The 19,006-nt window shown below is 62.0% G+C and overlaps 2 protein-coding genes across 2 annotated transcripts; both read left to right on the forward strand.

Moving 5' to 3' along the window:
* The first annotated feature begins 343 nt into the window (after window positions 1-343).
* BRMS1 (BRMS1 transcriptional repressor and anoikis regulator) lies at window positions 344-7,899 on the forward strand. The gene is given in 13 exon segments (XM_074957822.1): window positions 344-552; window positions 554-772; window positions 774-934; window positions 2,411-2,556; window positions 2,887-2,977; window positions 3,242-3,369; window positions 4,105-4,184; window positions 4,625-4,721; window positions 5,303-5,395; window positions 5,838-5,902; window positions 6,662-6,701; window positions 7,055-7,187; window positions 7,425-7,899. Coding segments are annotated over 13 exon segments (1,422 nt in total). The 5' UTR covers window positions 344-501; the 3' UTR covers window positions 7,543-7,899.
* A 2,328-nt stretch (window positions 7,900-10,227) lies between these two features.
* On the forward strand, window positions 10,228-17,629 carry RIN1 (Ras and Rab interactor 1). The gene is made up of 11 exons (XM_074959711.1): window positions 10,228-10,317; window positions 10,732-10,794; window positions 10,973-11,156; window positions 11,815-11,929; window positions 12,133-12,205; window positions 12,535-12,626; window positions 13,081-13,884; window positions 14,292-14,597; window positions 15,247-15,378; window positions 16,172-16,323; window positions 16,632-17,629. The coding sequence occupies exons 2-11, from the start codon at window positions 10,769-10,771 to the stop codon at window positions 16,884-16,886; spliced, it is 2,139 nt and encodes a 712-aa protein (XP_074815812.1). The 5' UTR covers window positions 10,228-10,317; window positions 10,732-10,768; the 3' UTR covers window positions 16,887-17,629.
* The last annotated feature ends 1,377 nt before the right edge of the window (window positions 17,630-19,006 follow it).

Genomic DNA, 19,006 nt, shown 5'->3' on the forward strand with positions numbered 1-19,006 from the left:
TGCTCAATGCTGCTTGGATGGGGCTGGCAGAGTGCTCTTACCCCACTGTAGGAAATGGCCTGGCATTCAGTCCCCCTGAGTGCAAGCCTTGGCTTAGAACAATAAAGTATGTGGAGGCCAGGGGCATCTCCTCGTGGCTGTGTCCTGCTGTGGGTCCTTTCTGTGGTGCTGGGGGCAGTGGCTGGAACTTATCTATCCCACACAGGGCTTTGCTCACTAGATATGGCACTGGTGGGTGGTGCTGACTTCTTGGTGTGCCAAAGCAGGGACCCTCCTGCCAATGCACCCCATGCTGCTCAGGATGGAGAGAGGGAAGCAGAGAGCCACACAGCCCTGGCCTCTCTCCAGGCTCTTGGGTGATGGGGGCAGTCCCATGGGTGCCATGACAACATTGCAGTTGGGCACCATGGCAAGGGGCCAGAGGTCCTGTGCTAAGGCTGCACTGGGACTGGGTGACAAGTGTTATGGCAACGCCGTGACTGGTGCTCTGGCGATGCTGCAATGGCGCTGCAGCAGATTGTGATGAGACTGTCCAGGAATCACCAGGTCCCCTGGTAATGTCATGACCTGGCACCATGGCAACAACCTGACTGGGTGCCATGGTGATGTGTCACAAGCAGGTGCCCATAAGACTAGGTGCCATGGCAACACCAGTTCGGGGATTCCCCTTAGCCCAACTTTGGGTGTATGTCGCTCACCTCACGCTAGGCTGTGGGCGTCCTGTTGCCATGGGAACATGCCCCATCCTCCACTATCCCATAAGGCCCAACGCAGGGGGGGGGCAACTGGGAACCATAGAGGCAACGGCGCTCTGGCTAACTGGTCTCCCTGATTGGCTGGCAGAGGATGGGGCGGAGCCAGTAGGTGTGGAGCTTCCGGGTACGGAGAAGCGAAGCGCCTACGGGAGGGAGGCCGCCGGCCTGGGCTCCCCGAGGTACGTGGGGCTCAGAGCAGCGGGAGATGGATTCGTCCCAGCCTCCCCTCCATGGGGTGCTGGGTGGTGCATTCCCAGCTGAGATCAATGGAAGCTGGGCTAGAGCAGTGCAGCCCAAGGGGGGAATTCGCTCCTCCCCTGCTTCTGGAGCTTGTTGGTTCTATCCCCATTGCGATCAAGGGAGGGCAGGCCGGCCCATTGCAACCCCAGGGGGAGAATTTACAGTGGCGGCCGGCCCAGACCATTGCAACTCAAAGGGGAGGGTTGCGGCCCCCGTATTGTGGGTGCTCAATGATCCATTCCCCATTGGAAACGCACTGGGGGCTCACACCATTGAAGGGGTGCGCTATATCCTGCTGTCCCCCTTCATGGGAACCTGAATGGCATCTTCCAAAGCAAACTCAAAGGAACTGGAAGAGACCAAGACATCTCATGGGGGGCGTGTGAATTGTGCCCTCCTGCTGTGTATGGGGTTCAGTGGTGCCTTCCCCAGCACGGTAATAGAGCAGACTATGTCAACTGGAGGGGGAATATATAGCAGTGGTACGTCCCTCAGTGCGCTCAAGTGAGCAGAAGATGGGATATACCATTCCCATCAAGGGGTGGGAGGGAAGAGAGTGTCCCCCAGCATTGCACAAGCAGCAATAAACCCAGCAGGGAGTTGGGTCAGACCACGGTTGCAGAGCGAGCAGGGGGCTGGGAGCCAGGACTCCTGGGTTCTGTTACTGCCTCTGCCTGTATTCCCAGCGTTGCTAGCCCTGCTCCCTGCTGGCTCTAGTGCCCCATGGGCCTGGATTGGGGCCTGCTGTTGGAAGTCAGGTCCCTGCAGTGTTGGCGAGGAGGAAGCTCCAGGCTCATGGCACGGGAGCACTGGGGTCACCGTGCTGGCTCCGATGAGACCAGCACCCATCTCTGCAGAGTCCCATCACGTGTCCCGACACCATTGCAATAGCAGCTACCAGCTGATCGCTCCTCTCTCCCTGACAGCAACTGGGCGGCTTCATGGGGCTCCCCTCAAGGTGGCTGCAAATCACAATGCAGTGAGAACAAGGAGTTGCTGGCTCTGGTCTGGCCCCATGGCAGGAGGACTGGCTGGCTGAGGATGTGGGGGGGAATAAGACACAGGGCCTGTCTCCTCTAGGAGGCGCTGGCTCTGGTCTGGCCCCATGTGATATGTATTCAGGGCCCACATGTGGAACAAGTTGTTGGGTCTCAGTGTTGTTCCCAGTGGAAACTGGGGTCCACTAATTATGATGGCCCTGGGGCAAGGGGCTACACATTGGCAGGGGTTGGGGGTTGGAGCTGCCCCTGTCCAGACCCATGCTCTGGGCACACAGGGGGTCCCATGGGTTGGGGGGCAGCTGTCCCTGTCCAGGGTCCCCTGCCCTGCATGTGATGGAGGAGGGCAGTGGGAGGTGCAGTGAAGTAGGACCCTCCCAGATCACCTGGCAATAACCCCTGCCATTGATCACCCAGAGCGCCCATGCCGGTGCACCCGGCGCCCAAGGAGGCGGAGGAGATGGAGGGGGATGGGGACTCAGCACCTGAGCTGAATGGCGAAGAGGAGGAAAGCGAGGAGGAACATAGTGCCAGTCCTTCTGAGTCCGAGGAAGAAAGCTCAGGTACCGGGGTGTGGAAGGGGATTTGGGATGGGGCTTGGCCCTTCATCAAGGAGCAGTACTGGGGGCTGGCCCTGCTTCCTGGGTAAGAGCCATGGCCCAGCCAGGCCGGTGTCCTCTCCCCAGACTCCTGGGTTCTGTTCCCAGCTTTGGGAGGAGTATGGGGTCTAGTGGGCTATAGGGGGATGGGCCTATGAACCAGGACTCCTGGGTTCTGTTTGCCCCCTGGGTGAGTGTCCTGACTCTGTGTGCTTCAGTTCCCCGGGTGGTCTGTGTGTGGCACTGTGCCTAGGGTGAGCGTGGGCTGGAAGGTACATGTGCTGTGCCCTACAGAGATGGACGAGGAGGACTGTGAGCGGCGCCGCAGTGAGTGCCTGGATGAGATGTGTGACCTGGAGAAGCAGTTCTCTGAGCTCAAGGAAAAGTGAGTCCCCTGTTGACTTCCCCACCCCTGAAGTGCCTGTATCTCAGTGCCAGGCGAGGGATCCTGGTATAAACTGTCCCTGCACCCTACCCCAGAGATGGCTGTGTCTCAGTGCAGGCTGACACAGTGGGCTGGGCAGGCCTGTGCTGTGCTGGGTGGGGTAGGCAGAGCGGGACCATGCTGGGCAGGGCTGGTTGGAAGCGGGGGGCAAGTGCAAGCTGGGTGGGCTGGACAGGGCTCAGTCCCTGCTGGTGTACCCTGCAGGCTATTCAAGGAGCGACTGAACCAGGTGAAGGCCAAGCTGGAGGATGTGGCGTCGGGGCGGGCAGCCGAGTACCTCGACCCCCTGGGTGTCCTGCAGAACAACATGAAGATCCGCATCGAGGTGGCTGGTGAGCTCCTGGCCCTGCCCATCTGTTATCTGTATCCCCTGCTGCCCCACAGGGGACTGGTCCCACCGCTGAGGAGTTGGGATGCCAGGGCTCAGGACCAGGGTGCGGGCGGAGGGTGGCTATGTCCCCTGGGCTGTCCTGGTCCAAACAGGCCTCAGAGGGCAGTGACCAGCTCTAAGGGAGCAGCAAGGGTTGAAGGCTCAGGAGCTGGGGGCAGCTGGGCTTGGGGGGGAAATGACAGGTCCCAGATCCAGTGTGGCCCAGAGGTGGGGGAGGGAAGGGTTCAGGAGAGGGGAGGATGGATGGCAGGTGGGGGAGCGGGTGGGAGAGGAAGTTGGGGGAGGGGGTTCAGGAGAGGCATGGGGGGGACTCAGGCTTGCAGGGTGGGGTGGGAATTCAGAGGAGGGTGCTGGCAGGCAGGCCCTGGAAGGGGGCTCAGCGGTGGAGAGATTCAGGCAGGTGGGGGCCAGGCCCACCTGTGGGAAGAAGGGGTGGGGCCAAGAGCAGGCAGTTGATGGCAGGGCCCAGAGGGCAGGAATTTCTCAGGGTAGGGGGAGTGATGGAGTGAGGCTGGCGGGGCCCAGGCTGGTGGTGGTAGGAGGGCAGGGAATTGGACTGGGAGCCTCATGGGAGGCTTGGAGTTAGCCAAGGTAGGCATCTTGCAGGGGCTATGGTTGGGCATGGAGGTGGAGGGATGGTGGGTGGGCAGGGGTCACTGGTCCCCCCTCTCTGCAGGCATCTACAAGGGGCTGTGCCTGGAGGTGGTCAGGAACAAGCACGAGTGTGAGCTGCAGGGAGCACACCAGCACCTGGAGGTGAGGGCCCTCATGAACCTGCTTTGCTCTTCCCCGCCCCCCTCAGTCCCATTGCTGAGGTCCCCTGCAGGTCCCCATCTGTCCCTCCCCGCCCCGCAGGAGCCCCCTGCATAAGCCCCCCGATCTTGCCTCTGAGTGCCCCACGGACTGCCTTGCTCCCGCAGACCCTCCATCTACTTCCCAGCTCCAGATGCCGCATCTGTGTGAGCCCAGTGGCTGACTTCTGCACCCCCAGCATTCCCAGGGAGCACCTGTGGGTGACGCCAACCACTGCGGGGGGTCCAGGAATGGGACCAATTGAGCCAGGTGGGAGGCTGGGAGCCCACAGCCTTGGGGTGGGATCGGGTCTGGCTGCGCCTCCAGGGCCTCCCTAGTGTCCTCAGGGCCAGTGGGGTGGGTCCGTCCTGGCTGCACCCCCCGACCCCGTCCTGTCCACACAGAGTGAGAAGCTGCTGCTGTACGACAACATGCAGAGTGAGCTGCTGGAGCGCATCCAGCGCCTGGAGGATGATCGGCAGAGCATCGACATCACCTCGGGTCAGTGAGCCCTGGGGCCTCCCTCGACCCCCTTCCCCGGCAGTTCTCCACATGTCTCTGCCTCCTGGTCATCCAGGGTGCCTCTAACCTGCTCTCACTTCAGTGTGCCCCCACAATCATCCCCAGCTTGATGCCCCCTGCCACACTGCTGCTGCCCCCAACAGGGCCCCGGTGTCACGTCCCCATTACAAAGGCAGCTGTGTCCAGGGTCCCTGCACCCCATGGATCAGACCAACGGGTCCATCCTGCCCAGTATCCTAGCGTTGTTCCCACTTTCTAGCTGTTCATTTGCTCCATGTGTGAGGCGAGTTTGCTGGGTCTCAGCCCAGTCCCTCATGGGGCAGGATCACTGGCCCCCCCACTCCTGGCACAAACCATTCCCTTCATCCCTGTCCCCAGAGGGCACTAACTTCCCCTGCACTGGCAGCCCCAGTGGGGAGAGAGGATTGAGTCCCCTTTGCCCCCCAGAGGCATCCCTGTGGGGCAGGGGGAAGGGAGAGAGGGGGCTGCTGCCAAGCAGGCCCCCCCCAGCCTGGTGGGTGGGGCTGTCCTCTGACCCTTGTCCTCTCCTCCTGGGTTAGAGTGGTGGGACGACAAGCTGCGCCCCAAGAACAGCCTCAAGAAGTGGGATCCCTTCCGGCCCGCCAAGAGGAAGAAAGCGCCACTTGTGTCTGATATCCTTACATTGGTATCCCATCCCCCGCCCCCCCCCCCCCGCTGGGCTTGGGGCAAGGACCATGCTGGTGTCCCGTCCCCCCCGCCCACACACACACACGCTCTGCTGGTATCTCCCCCCCGCTGGCCATGCTGGTATCTCCTCCCCCAGAACAGACCCATCCCACCAGGCGTCCCATCAGTCCTGGCCCCTGACCCTTCCAGTCCCAGTGCTGATGTTGGGGGAAGAGGGGGCTGGGATGTCTGGCCAAGGGGCTCCCCCCTTTGGTGCCCTGTGGCAGGGAGTCCTGTTGGCTCCTGGCTGGCTGCCACTATCTCCCCACCCACCCACCCCCCGCATCCTAGTGCTGCCCCCGCCCCCCCCCAGTTGGTGTGAAAGGGAATAGGGCTAAATGATCACCATGGCTATGTATGGCTGCAAGCCCTTAACGTGCCCCTCACGCCCCTACATCGTCTACATGCTGCGGGACATCGACATCCTGGAAGACTGGACGGCCATCAAAAAGGTGAGGCTGACCCACAGGACGCCTGGGTCCTTTAATAACCCCCACTTCCTTGCATACCACTGGCCAACCCCCACAATGCCTGAGTCCCTTAAACCCCATCCCACACATCCCTCAGCGACACCACAGGACCCCAAGTCCCTCACACACCCCCGGTCACCCCACACAATGCTTGGATCCCTTAAGCCCCTCCCACACACAGACGTCCCCTGGCTGCCCCACAGGCTGCCTGGGTCCCTTAATAACCACCCCTCACACACCCCCTTAGTTGTGCTGCAGAACACCATGTCCCATAATAATCCCCCTTCCTAGCTCTGCCATTTGGGATCAAACATGTGGAAATGGGATTGTTTTCATGTGTATTCTTAATATGCCCTTTAAAAGTCACCATTTGCATAGCTGGGCCAGAAGCTGGGAGCCAGGACTCCTGGGGTCTGTCCCCGGCTCTGGGAGCAGAGCTGGGGAGGGGTCTAGTGGGTTAGTGATGGGGAGGGTGGGGCTGGGAACCAAGACTCCTGGGTTCTATCCCCAGCTGTGGGCAGAGAGTGGGCGCTGGGAGTCAGGACTCCCTGGTTCTGTTCACTGATGCTGAGTGAGTCCCTTACCCTGTGCCTCAGTTTTGCCATCTGTCACACAGGCTAATGCTGCCATCCTTCCTGGGGGACCAGCATGGGTGGGGTCTGCATAGTTCTGTGAGCAGTTGCAGGGGGTTGAGCACGCTCCCTGCATAAGCCCCTTTAATCGTCTTGTCTCTCCCTACAGGCTAAAGCAGCCGTATCCCCCCAGAAAAGAAAATCAGATGGTAAGAGCTGGGGAAGGGATAAGATATGGGGCCTCTCCTCTCTAGGGGCACCAGCTCCAGTCTGGCCCCAGGGCAGGGAACTGGCTGGCTCAGGTGTTCAGGGAGTGGGGCGCTGGCTCTGACGTGGGCCCCCCTGAATCCCAGCCGGGTCCCTCCTGCCCCTTCATGGCTCCTCGCCAGCCATCTTGTTGCCCTCCACCACCCTGCACAGATCCCCCTTGCCACCTCTGGTCTCCCCCAGTGCCTCAGCCAGGACATGAGCTAACCTGGTCCTGCTGCTGCCAGCAGGGCCCATCCTCAGGTATGTAGGGCTGTGCCTGCCCCCCCAGCATTGACCACCTCTCTCCCCCCAGTGCTGGTGAAGGTGGAGAAGCCGGGGGCCCAATTCTCAGCCCGCTGTGAGGACGGGCGGCTGCATTACGAGGGCGAGATCTACAGCAAAGGGCAGAGCGTCATCCTGGAGGTCGGGGACGAGGCGCCCGCGCAGTGAGTGGCCAGGGACTGGCTGGCTGGAGGGAATGGGCCACGGAGCCTTTTCCCTCTAGGAGGCACCAGCTCTGATCCAGCCCCAAGGCAGGGGACTGGCTGGCTCGGGGGGCAGGGAATAGGATACAGGGCCTTTCCCCTGTAGGGGGTACTGGCTCTAATCCAGTCCCAGGGCGGGGGAGGCAACGCAACTGACTCTCTTTGGGGGCCTGGTGTGACCCCTGCTCTCCCCCGCAGGGCTGTGATCACGGCTGTCAGCACTGGGGAGGTCTGGCTGCGCCGGGAGGATGGCACCAAGACCAAAATCTACGTCTCACAGCTGCAGAAGGGCAAGTACTCGGTGCACAAGGCCTGAGCGGGCCTTCTCGTGGCTCAGCCCTGCGGCTCGGCACAGGCCTCCTCCTGGACACCAACGGCCCACGGACCTTCCCCGGCGCAGCGAGTGGCTGGGCTTGCTCTCCCCTTGCACTAGGACTCCGATGGAGAGGACTCTGGGGCCCTGCCCGGCAGCGTGTTCCCATGGCCAGCGCTCCCGCCTCAGATCCCTGCAGACAGGCCAGCACGAGGCTTCACTGCTCGCTTCCCTCACTAGGACTCTGATGTTTGTAGCAATCTTGGGGGGCTGCACGTAAACCCCGGTGCCTGGGGCTGTTGTGCCCCCCAGGGAAATAGGGGTGCTGGTTCCAGGGGCTTCAGCAGGAAAAGCCCTGGGCCTCGGCCAGCCCCCTGGAAATGTTCACATTAAAAACCAAGTGAAACATACAAACTCGTGGCCCTTTGATTTATTTCAGCATATGCGGGGGAATGGGGAGTGGGGCATGGGCCTTTTCTCTTCTAGGGGACGCCAACTCCGTTCTGGCTCCAGGGTGGGCTGGGGGTGGAGGGTGAGTGGGGTGTCCCCTTGCTGGGGCGCCGAGGATCCCCAGCTCCAAGCCAGCCCTGCCCCAGCTGTGTGCACAGTCTCTTGTCTCTGAGCCCCTCCAGAACAGTTGGCCCTTAGAGGGGTCATTGCAGCATCAGGGCACCCCCTGACTCCAACCTGCTTTGATTCTGGGACACCCACCCTGGCTCCTTTCCCCCAAGTGGCAGCACCTTTGGGACCGCCCAGCCAACTCTCCTAGCCTGCACTGTTGCCCCTTCTCCAGCCTTCCTTCCCCTCGGGAAAGACAGGGCCCCTCACAGTCCCTGGCCAGACCATACTGCTGGGAGCTGCTCACGTGGCCGACAGCCTGGGGTTCTCGTGTCTGGGCCGTGCTCATTCTCAGTCAGGTCTCCCCCAGAATTGCAGCTGCCTGCACCCCTCCAGCACTCCTCAGCAGAGCAAGGGGGGTAATGAATGGGGGATCCCTTCCCATCCCTTCTGCATGAGCCCAGCCAGAGCTGCACCCCAACTTCACAGGCCCTGGAGAGGTTACAAGGGCCTTAGGGTGAGTGGGACTGGGTCACAGGGTGGGATCTGGCACAGACCTGGGAACCCTGCCCCGATCTCCTTGGTTCTGTCCCGTGCTGGGCTTTCAAACCCTCCTGCCAACTGCCCACAGGGGGTCTCTACTAGCCCCTCCCCACATTGGGGCTTTAGCCTGACACCCCATGAGTGGTGCAGAGAACTGATCTGGATTCCAACATCCCACTACCCTCCCCATGGCTCAGCTCCCTTCTCTGCATGCCCAGCTGATTGGGGTCTGGGAGCCAGAACTCCTGAGTTCTATCCAGTTTTAGGAGGGCTGTGGGGTCAAGCGGGACAGGGGCACTGGGATCCAGGACTCCTGGCTTCTATCCTCCATTTTGAAAGGACTGTGGGGTCCACTGGTTGGGGAGTGGGGGTTGCTGGCTGGAAGCCAGGACCCCTAGGTTCTCTTCCCAGCTGGCTGGCTGACAGTGGCAGAGTCCCCTCCCCTGTTTGTACCTCAGTTTCCCTCCCCGTATTGGGTGCTACTGTGGCCTCCCTGATGCCAGGGTGAGGGGATAGGGCATCTGGGCAGGGCTCTTGGCTGGGGGCTGGAGACAGATACAAAACCCAGGATAAAGCAAGACCCTAGGGATGGTGCCCAGGACCCCTGGTGTCTGGGGGTGGCCAGGCAGCTGCTGAATTTGGCTGGCAACCCAGACATGCTCAGAGCCCAGCGCATCTGAGTTCAACCTGGGAGCGAAGGGAATAATGAATTAATAACGATGCTGCAGACAGCGAGGGGGCACTGCCAGGTAAGGGCCTGCGGTTGGGGGCATTGGGACAGGGTGTGGGGCTGCATGGGGCACTAGGGGAGTGGGAAGTGGGCACTGGGGACTCCACCAGGATGAGCCGCAATGTAAGCTCCGTTCACATCAAAACTTCACTCCAGGCAGGGAGGGAGCAGCCCAGCAGCTATTTCAAGCTCAGGACCTTGGGGGTGGGGGGCTGAAAAGGGGGGGTGGGATCTGGGAGAGAGCTGAGATCAGGGGAGGGGATCTGGGATGGTTCTGATGGATTTTCCACCTCTTGCTAATTTTCTCTCCCCTGCACCCCCCGCCCCAACTCCTCCATCTACTGCCCTGCCTCAAAGCACCATTTCCCTGTGATTATACACACACAATTACACACCTGCCCTGCAGCCCTAAGATTGACCTTTCTCTCCCATCTGGAAGAGGAACAGTGTCTAGTGGGTAGACCAGGGTGCTGGGCACTAGGAGCATGGACATGGGTCCATGGGTTCTACCCCAGCGCAGGGAGAGGAGCGGGGGCTGGGAGCCAGGACTCCTGGGGTCTAGCCCCAGCTCTGGGAAGAGAGTGGGGTCTAGTGAGTCAGAGCAGGGAGCTAGGAGCTAGGACGCCTGGGTTCTATTCTTAGCTCAGGGATTGGGGTCTAGGGGGTTAGAGCAGAGGGGCTGAGAGCCACTACTCCTGGACTCTCGCTTGGGCAGAACCCTGCTCCGTGCCTCAGTTTACCCCTGTACAAAATGGGCACGCTGGGAGGCTTTGTCTCCTCCTGTTCCCCCTGCCCCGGGGCTGGGTTGCCGATTAGATCTGCGCCCCCGCATGGGCTGTGCCAGCCCAGAGAGCTTTGCCTTGGAAACGTGACTGAGCTGCGGGAGGGGGGAGCCCGCCCGTCCCTGCCTGGGGCTGGCCCAGCCCTGTGCCAGGGCTGGTGTGACGGTGAGTCAGAGCCGACTCGCGCATTCCTGGCCCAGGCCCGAACAGCTCCCCCGTCCCGCGGAGCTGGGGCACTGCCTGGGTCGCCGCTGCCGCAGCCCGCCCTGGGCAGGAGCCCCCTCTCCCCGGCTGCGCTCCCGGGACAAACAGCCCCCGCGCCCCACCCCAGAGGTGGCCGCATCTCAGCGCCCCGCCAGGGCCCCCGGCGCGGGGGAGAAGCGTATTCCCAGCAAGGGCCACGTGGGTCTGAGTCGTGCCCCTTCCTGCTCCTCCTGCAGCTTCCCGGTAGCGTTTCAGGGCTGGCGTCGTGCTGGGCTGGGCTGTCCCACACTCAGCCGCCCCTGGGGGGCCCAGGGGAGTGGGTACCAGGGGGTGGGGGGTCCGCTAAGGGTTAACAGCAACTCCTGTTTCTGGCAGAGGGAGCCTGTCTCTGCAGCCTGGTCACCCAGCCGAGATGGAGCCCCCGGACCAGCCAGACGGGTATGGCAGAGGGGCCTGGGAGGTGGGGGGCCAGGGCTCCTGAGGTCTAGCCCAGGTGGGGGTGGGGGGTAGTGAGTTAAAGCAGGTGGGGCTGGGCGCCCGGACTCCTGGGTTCCATGCTCTGGCCCTTAGTGCTAGGGGCTCCCCGCCCTCCTCACAGCGCTGTCTCCCTCCTCAGCCTGGGGCGTGACCCGGTGTACGATGTCCCAGACCCACATGTCTTCCCCCAGCCCAGGCCAGCCCGGGGGTCTCTGAACAGCGTCAGCCTCCTGGATCGTCTGCTCCTCACCCAGTCTGTCTGGCTGCAGCTGAGCCTCAATTCTGCCACCGCCCTGCACATCCTGCAGCGTGAGCCCCCCGGGGTGAGGGCTCAGGGGGCCTCTGCCCTGCCGGGCTGGATACTGGGGCAGATGGGTCCATTGGTCTGATGGGAGTTTTCAGGCAGGGTGGGCCCCTGGGGCTCATCTGGGGAGGGGAATAATACTGGGCTGGATGGGTCCATGGCTCTAATGGGGGGGGGACCCACACTGGATGGGTCCATGGGGCTGATGAGGGGGGAAATCCCACACTGGATGGGTCCATGGGACTGATGGGCGGGGGGAAATCCCACACTGGATGGGTCCATGGGGCTGACTGGGGGAGGGAAATCCCACTCTGGATGGGTCCATGGGACTGATGGGCGGGGGGAAATCCCACACTGGATGGGTCCATGGGGCTGACTGGGGGAGGGAAATCCCACTCTGGATGGGTCCATGGGGCTGATGTGGGGGGGAGGAAATCCCACACTGGATGGGTCCATGGGGCTGACTGGGGGAGGGAAATCCGACAGTGGATGGGTCCATGGGGCTGATGGGGGGGGAATCCCACACTGGATGGGTCCACAGGGCTGATTGGGAGTGGGGGATCCCACACTGGATGGGTTCATGGGGCTGAGCAGGGAAGGGGGTGGATATTGGGAAGTGTTCCATGTCCCCAGCCCCGGTGTAGGCCCTGCTGACAGGTGCCCCCTTCTTGCCCCAGACATTCCTGGTGCGCCGATCGAACACACACCGACGCCGGGTTCTCTGCTTGCGCCTCCTAGATGACTTGGCCCCGGCCTTCGTCGCTAGCTACTGCCTGCAGGAGAGAGCAGCTGGTAGGGACGCATCTGTCTGTGCTGCCCTGTGCCCCCCTGGGAGTGCCACGCCTACACACAGCCCTGCGTCTGGCGCCCTACTGAGCCCCCCAGCTCCCTGCAGCACAGTGCCCCCTAGCGCTGCACTGGGCCAGTAGGCAAGTACTGACTGCCAGGGAGAGTGCCTCCTAGTGCCACAGGTCTGAGGGTCCTTCTCTTTGCAGGCATCTCCCTGGAGGGCTCATCCCAGAGCTTCCCAGATATGCTGCACCTGGTGGCCTCCTACTGCCAGAGCCGGTGAGTGGGAGGATGGGGGGGCACCCCAAAATCTGAGCCCCACCCAGCTCCAGCTCTCCCTTGCTCCCAGTGGACGGAGATCCTGTAGTGTCCAGGGCAGTGGGGGACAGCAGAGGGGTTATAGGATAGAGGGCGTTGGGGCAGCCCTGGGGGAGAGGGCAAAGGGCAGAAGGGAATTGGGGAGTGCCCCTGGGGGAGGGGGTGGGGCAGAAGGGAATTGGGGAGTGCCCCTGGGGGAGGGGGCAGGGCAGAAGGGAATTGGGGGAGTGCCCGAGGGGGAGGGGGGAGCCCTGGGACTGCCGTCAGAGCCTGATGCACTGTCCCCCTAGGGAGGTTCTCCCGGTTGCCCTGCGCCTGCCCCCGCCCATCCAGCAGGCGGTGTCGCACAAGGAACTGGAGGCCATTTCCCACCTGGGGCTCGGTGAGTGACACCCCCCGCAACAGCCCTTCCCCCTGGACCCCTCTCTCAGACCCCCACCCCTGCCCCACATCTCAGTGGCCCTTACACTCCTCTCCCTGATCCTTCCTCTCCCTTCAATCCCCCTGGCCCCTCCCTGCTCATTTTCTGTGTGCCCCATTTCCACCCCATCCCCACTCCCCTTCCCCCATCACCCTGGACCTCCTCCCTGCACCCCCTAGGTAGCCGGGAAATCCCACCCCTCCATTCCTCCTCTAATTCCCCTCCCCTCCCCCTGGCCTGGGGCTAGATTGGAGCTGGCAGCCCCTAGAGGGGAAAGGCTCATATCCCATTTCTGGCCCCCTAAGCCAGCCAGGCCCCCCACCTTGGGCTGGATCACAGCCAGCGCCCCCTACAGGGGAAAGGCCCCCTGTCCTCTCCTCGGTGCTGACCCCTCGTTTCCTCCCCCCTCCCCCAGAGTTTTGGAGCTCTTCTCTCAATGCCAAGGACCCCCTGGAGTCGCCTGAGCCCCAACTCTGTGAGGATGCTGCCCCTGCAGCTGGCCAGCTGGGTGCGATCCCCACGCGGAGCCCAGGGGAGCTGGACTGCGGCCTGGGCAACGGGGCGCTGGGCTTCCTGAACCCCCTGTTCCAGGGCAGGGACGGGGGCTCACGGCGGGACGACTTCAAGCGCAGCATTAAAGTGCGGGTGTCCACCGAGACCTCCAGCCCTCTCTCACCTCCCCCCAAGCCACCGCCCCCCATCCCTGCCAGCCAGACAGGGACGTCCCCCACCCTGCGCCAGGAACCGGGCCAGTACTCACCGCTCAGCATGTCAGGGTATCGGGTGCCCCAGCGGGCTGGGGAGCCTCTTAATCCCGAGCCAGCCGGGAGCAGCCTCCCATCCCTGCAGGAGCTGGACAGCGGGTCCCCCAGTGGCTCAGAGAGCGAGGGGGGTGGGGGTCCACGGGCCCCCTCACCTCCTGCCCAGCGCCGCCCCCGTGCCCCCCTGCGCTGCATGAGCGATGCCGTCTTGGCAGTGCTGGCCCCTGAGAAACAGCTGTCACGGGCCGTGGAGGGGCTGGCGCGGGACCGGAGCACCAGGCTGGGAGCCAGCGTCCAGGATTTCCTGACTCTAGTGAGGGGTGGCGGGGGGGAGTGGCAGTCCAGCCACGAGCTGCTGAGCCCCATCCGGACCTTCCTGACCAACACCAAGGCCCAGCTGCTGCAGAGCCCAGCCCTGGAGCTGCCAAGCCCCACGCTGCTGCCTGACCACAGGCTGGGTGAGTGGGGCTGGGGGAAGGGATCCAGGGTGCCTGGGTTCTATTCCCAGCTCTGGGACAGGTATGGAGTCTACTGGGTTAGAGCTGTGGGGCTGGGAGCTAGGACTCCTGGGTTCTGTCCCCAGCTCTGGGAGGCGAGTGGGGTGTAATGGTTAGAGCAGGGGTGGCTGGGAGCCAGGACTGCTGGGTTCTAAGAGAAGGGTGGGGGTTGGGGCAGGGGAGAGCCAGGATGCCTGGGTTCTATTCCCAGTTCAGGAAGGGGAATGCAGTCTAGTGGGGACCAGGACACCTGGGTTCTATTCCCAGCTCAGAGAAGGGAGTGGGGCCTAGTGGGTTAGAGCAGTGGGGCTGGGAGCCGGGACTCCTGGCTCTGTCACTAGCCCATGTAACCCACTCCTACTCCGCAGATGCTGTGCTGGAACGGGCCCTCCATCGTTGTGTGCTGAAGCCCCTCAAACCAGTGCTGGCATCACGGCTGTGCAGGCGACGCATGGCAGATGGGTCCCTGGGCCAGCTCCGGGAGAACCTGCGGCTGGTGCGGGAGCGGGGCCCTGGTGCCTTCCCGGCACGGGCGACGCTGCCTAGCCCCCCCGACACCCAGCGGGCACGGCGCAAACTGCTGCAGCTTCTGCGCGCCTATTCGCCCAGCACCCAGGTGACACTGCTGCTGCAGGCCTGCAAGGGTGTCTACCGAGCCATGGGGGCAGCCCCGGGTACGGATCCCTTCATCCCTTCCCCCCGTCCCCTCCCTCGCCCACGTGATGCTGCTCCTGCAGGGCTGCAAAGGTGTCTGCAGAGCCATGGGGGGGGCCCCCGCACAGCCTTCCCGACCACCCTAACCTGCATGGCCCCCCTGCCTCCCGTTCTTCCTCGCCCAGCACCCAGGCCTAGGAGGGCGTCTCTGCAGCCATAGATCTGTCCCCAAGTATGGACAACCCCCATACGGCCCCCTGTTCCCCAGCACCATCCCCATACCACCCAGTCTGCCCCCCCCCCCCCACCTCCAACCTGCTCATTCCCTACAACCTCCTGATCCTCCCCATATCCCCATACCTGCCCACCCCCGTAACTGACCCCTGTGCCCTCCCACACCTAACATAGCCACCCTGGTCTCCCCCTGCCCCTCCCTCCCCAGTCCCCCAATCTGTGCAACCTGCACCCCATGCCTCCTCAGCTTCCAGGATCCCTCCCCCATCCCTGCCCAGCCTGTGCTCTCCATGCTACTCCCCGCTGGGAGGCCCCCTCCCCCAGCTCATGCTCCCAACGCCACCTGCCTCCCCTACTGCCAGGACCCCCCCATCCCCCTTATGTTCCTGCTCCATCCCTGCCAGCACCCACTCACATGTCTCCTCTTCCCCCCAGATGGGAGCTATGGGGCGGACGAGTTCTTGCCAGTTCTGAGTTTCATCCTGGCTCAGTGCGACCTGCCCCAGCTGCTCATGGAGGCTGAGTACATGATGGAGCTGATGGAGCCCAGCCAGCTCCTGGGGGAAGGTAAGGGAGATGCCTAGGCCCTCCACTACCCCTTTTCCTTGTCCCGCTAAGCCAGCCAGTCCCCTCACCCTGGGGCCAGATCAGAGATGGCGCCCCCTAGAGGGGAAAATCCCTGAGTCCGTTTACTTCCCTAAATGCTGGGCGGGGTGGGGGACCACCTAATCATCTGAACGTGAGCTCCCAGTGCGACGCTGTGACCAAAAGGGCTAAAGCGGTCCCGGGGTGTGTAACAGGGGAATCTCGACTAGGAGAAGGGAGGTTCTGTTACCTCCGGGTGTGGCGCTGGTGCCCTGCGGCCAGTCCTGGTGCCCACAATGCAAGAGGGATGCTGATAAAGCTCAGAGCAGAGTCACGAGAACGACTAAAGGCTCAGAGAACAAGCCTCAGAGGGAGAGACCCCAGGAGCTCGATCTGTTTAGTTTAACAGAGAAAAGGTTAAGCGTGATCCCAGTCTAAGTACCTACGTGGGGAACAGAAACGGGAGAGCACACGGCTCTTCAGTCTAGCAGCCGAAGGTCTAGCAAGAACCAAGGGCTGGAAGCTGAAGCTGGACAAATTCAGACTAGCAATAAGGTGCATGTTTGTAAGTGAGGGGAATTAACCAGGGGCACAGCCTCCCAAGGGCTGGATTCTCCGTCACTGGCAGTGTCTGAAGCAGGGGGGATGTTTTTCTGAAATCTGTGCTAGTTCCTCCAGGAATCAATTCAGGGCAGCCCTGTGCAGAGAGGAGGGCAACCTAGAGAATCCCCAGGGTCCCTTCTGGCCTGACAATCTACACCCCATCCTCCTCCAGGTGGCTATTACCTGACCACTCTCCAGGCCAGCCTGGCCCTGCTGGAGCGTTTCCATGAAGAGGAGCCAAGGGAGCTGCACCCCGATGTCCAGAGAACCCTGAGCTGGCAGCACCCGTGCCCCCCAGGGCGGCCCCCTGGCAGCCCATGCCAGGTATGTGGGGAAGTGCTCTGGGGGAGTCATTGACGGGGACTCCCTGCTACCTACCCAGTCCCTGCCCCTACTCCACCCACGCCCCACTCCATCCCTACCCCCTTCCTTACCCCTCCCCGCTGCTTGCACAGTCCCCCCATCACCCCTGGTGCCTGCTCAGTCCCTATCCCCCATCACCCCATCTTTGCCCCTCCATCCGCCTCAGTGCCCACTCAGTCCCTGCCCCCCATCCCCATTGGTCCCTGCTGCTCTTAGTCCCACCCCCCACACCCATGCCCACTTAGTCACGGACTTGCTCTGCCTTCCAGGACCCACGGCCTGAGAAGACCCAGGCCCCCTGCAGTGGGTGCCACTCCACCACGCCTGCTCTGGGAGCCCAGGGGACGGCAGAGCAGCTACGGGGGCATCCCACAGACAACAGTCTCCCCCTGCACCCTGAAGGACAGCGCCAGCCCCAGGAGCACCCAGCCCAGCACCGCCTCCCCGGGGAGATGGGACCCGGGCCAGGACCCCCGCACAGGCTGCTCCGCGAAGGGGCTGTCGACCTGGATGAACCCCTCTGACCTGGGATGCCTGGTTCTGTCCCAGATCTAGGAGGGGAGTGGGACCTATAGGTTAGAGCAGTGGGCCTGGGAGTGAGATCTCCTGGATTCTAGTCCAAGCTCTGCTGTGACTGGCTTTATGACCACTTCCCTCTTGGTGCCTCAGCTTCCCCCTTCTGTAAAACAAGGCGAATAAGACCTGCAGCAGTGTGGAAGGAATGTCTGTCCCCGGTAGCCCCTCCCTGTTCCGGGGGCGGGGGGTGCTGGGGGAGCCTCTTCCTCACTTTGGGGGTGGGGCAGGGAGTATCTTAGCTTGTGACAATCACTCCTGACTTGAATAAGAGTCAGTTAAATGCCGAAAGAGAGAGAGAGAGAGACTCTTTCTCTAGTGACACAGAGGATCAATGTACATACACCAGGGGGATTTGCTGGCCCAAAAACCTCTTCTGCTGATGTTATTTTTATAGGGCCTACTTTATTAAATATTTTTTAGGGGGGAAATTCATTTTTATTTTTTATTCTCCCAAAAGCGACACGGCCTGGTTTGTCTGAGGCCTCAAATTTACAATTGTTCATATATTAAAAGAAAAAGGAGTTCTGTAACAAAATGCTCTTGTATCAATATTATTGTAGGGCCTGCTTTATTTGCTATTTGTAAAAAAGATTTACTTTGTTCGAAGAGTGGCATTCTTTGTTTTTAACTCAAGTCTGTGGGTTTTTTTTATTTTCTGAAGCTTCAATATATGGTTTTGATAAATACAACACTCTGGAACACGAAACTCTCCTGTTGATATTATTGTAGGGTCTGCTTTATTGGCTGAATGACGTGCCATCTGTTTGGCTGTCTCTATCTGTAACAAGATAACTTTTGAACACTGCGTACAATCAATTCCAACATTTCCAGGAACGTTCTAGGCAGCAATGGGCAAGAGCCGTTGGATGTTGGTGAAAATCAGAGAAACCAAAAGGGGGAAATGGGAGGCCCCTGGAGCCCCAGCATCCGGTAGCAGAGCCATGGCTTCAAGCCCCACTGCTGTTGACAACAATTAACACCTTCCGGCACAACACCGCTGTCATTTCTGCTCTGCCCAGCCTCCAGGTGGAGTTTGAGACATTGAAACCCTGTGTGACTGAGCTCCTGGACAGAAAGAGAAGAAATGAAAATGGTGGGAGTGAGACAGACAGTGCCCTGGCATGGGTGGAAATAGGGGGGCTCTGGTGTGAGGGGAAGGGGGAGCTGACAGACCACTTGGCGGGGGGGAGAAGAATGGGGGCCCCTGGTATGGGGGAAGGGGGACAGACAGACCCCTTGGCAGGAGCGGGAGAATGGGGGCCCCTGGTATGGGGGAAGGAGGTGCTGTCAGAGCCCATGCTGGGGGGGGAAGAATGGGGGTCCCTGGTTTGGGGGAAGGAGGAGCTGACAGAGCCCATGCGGGGGCGGGAAAGAATGGGGGGCCCTGGTATGGAGGAAGGGGGAGCTGACAGAGCCCACGCGGGGGTGGGGAAGAATGGGGGCCCCTGGTATGGGGGAAGGGGGAGCTGTCAGAGCCCATGCCGGGGGGAAGGGGGGCCCCTGGTATGGAGGAAGGGGGAGCAGACAGCCCCTGGCAAGGAGGAGCTTGGGGGAAGGGCAGGGAGCCCCTGAACGAGAGGGGGATGGAGGATGGCACCCAGGCAGCTGGGGATGGGGGAAGGAGGGATGCCAGGAGCCCTGGTGGGGGCGATGAGCTCGGCCAACACCCGCTGTGAAGGGGGTGCCCTGGCGGTTTTCACTGTGGTTTTCCCCCAAGGCGCTGCGACTGGCTCTGCCTGTGACTGGACACTGAGGCTCTGCGCCCAGCTCCCCGGTCTGTGGCGGCCTGCACAATGCCACAGCCTCAGGGAGGGGCCTGGCACCTGAGGGCAGAACCCAGTGGGAGGGAAATCAGGCCCATCCGGCGGGGCAGGCAGAGGCCGGACACTGGTGCCCCCTGCTGCTGCTGCTTAGCACCTCACAGGAGGCAGCTCCCTGCACTGAGTGGGGCACTGGCCTGGAGTCCAGCAGAACGCAAGGCTTTTGGGGGGAAGTAGGGCTCCGGGGGGGCAGGGGGGTGAGGAGGAGCATGGGGATGGGGGAGGCAGCCAGGACTGGAGAGATGGGT

This window comes from Natator depressus, chromosome 7 (assembly GCF_965152275.1).
Source record: "Natator depressus isolate rNatDep1 chromosome 7, rNatDep2.hap1, whole genome shotgun sequence".
Taxonomy (NCBI): domain Eukaryota; kingdom Metazoa; phylum Chordata; order Testudines; family Cheloniidae; genus Natator; species Natator depressus.

Excerpts from the sequence above, each read along its gene's own strand:
- RIN1 (XM_074959711.1), top strand. The coding sequence starts at position 10,769 with ATGGAGCCCCCGGACCAGCCAGACGG. Across the intron at positions 13,885-14,291 it reads GCTGCCTGACCACAGGCTGG|ATGCTGTGCTGGAACGGGCC; the intron begins GTGAGTGGGGCT and ends CCTACTCCGCAG. Across the intron at positions 14,598-15,246 it reads AGCCATGGGGGCAGCCCCGG|ATGGGAGCTATGGGGCGGAC; the intron begins GTACGGATCCCT and ends TCTTCCCCCCAG.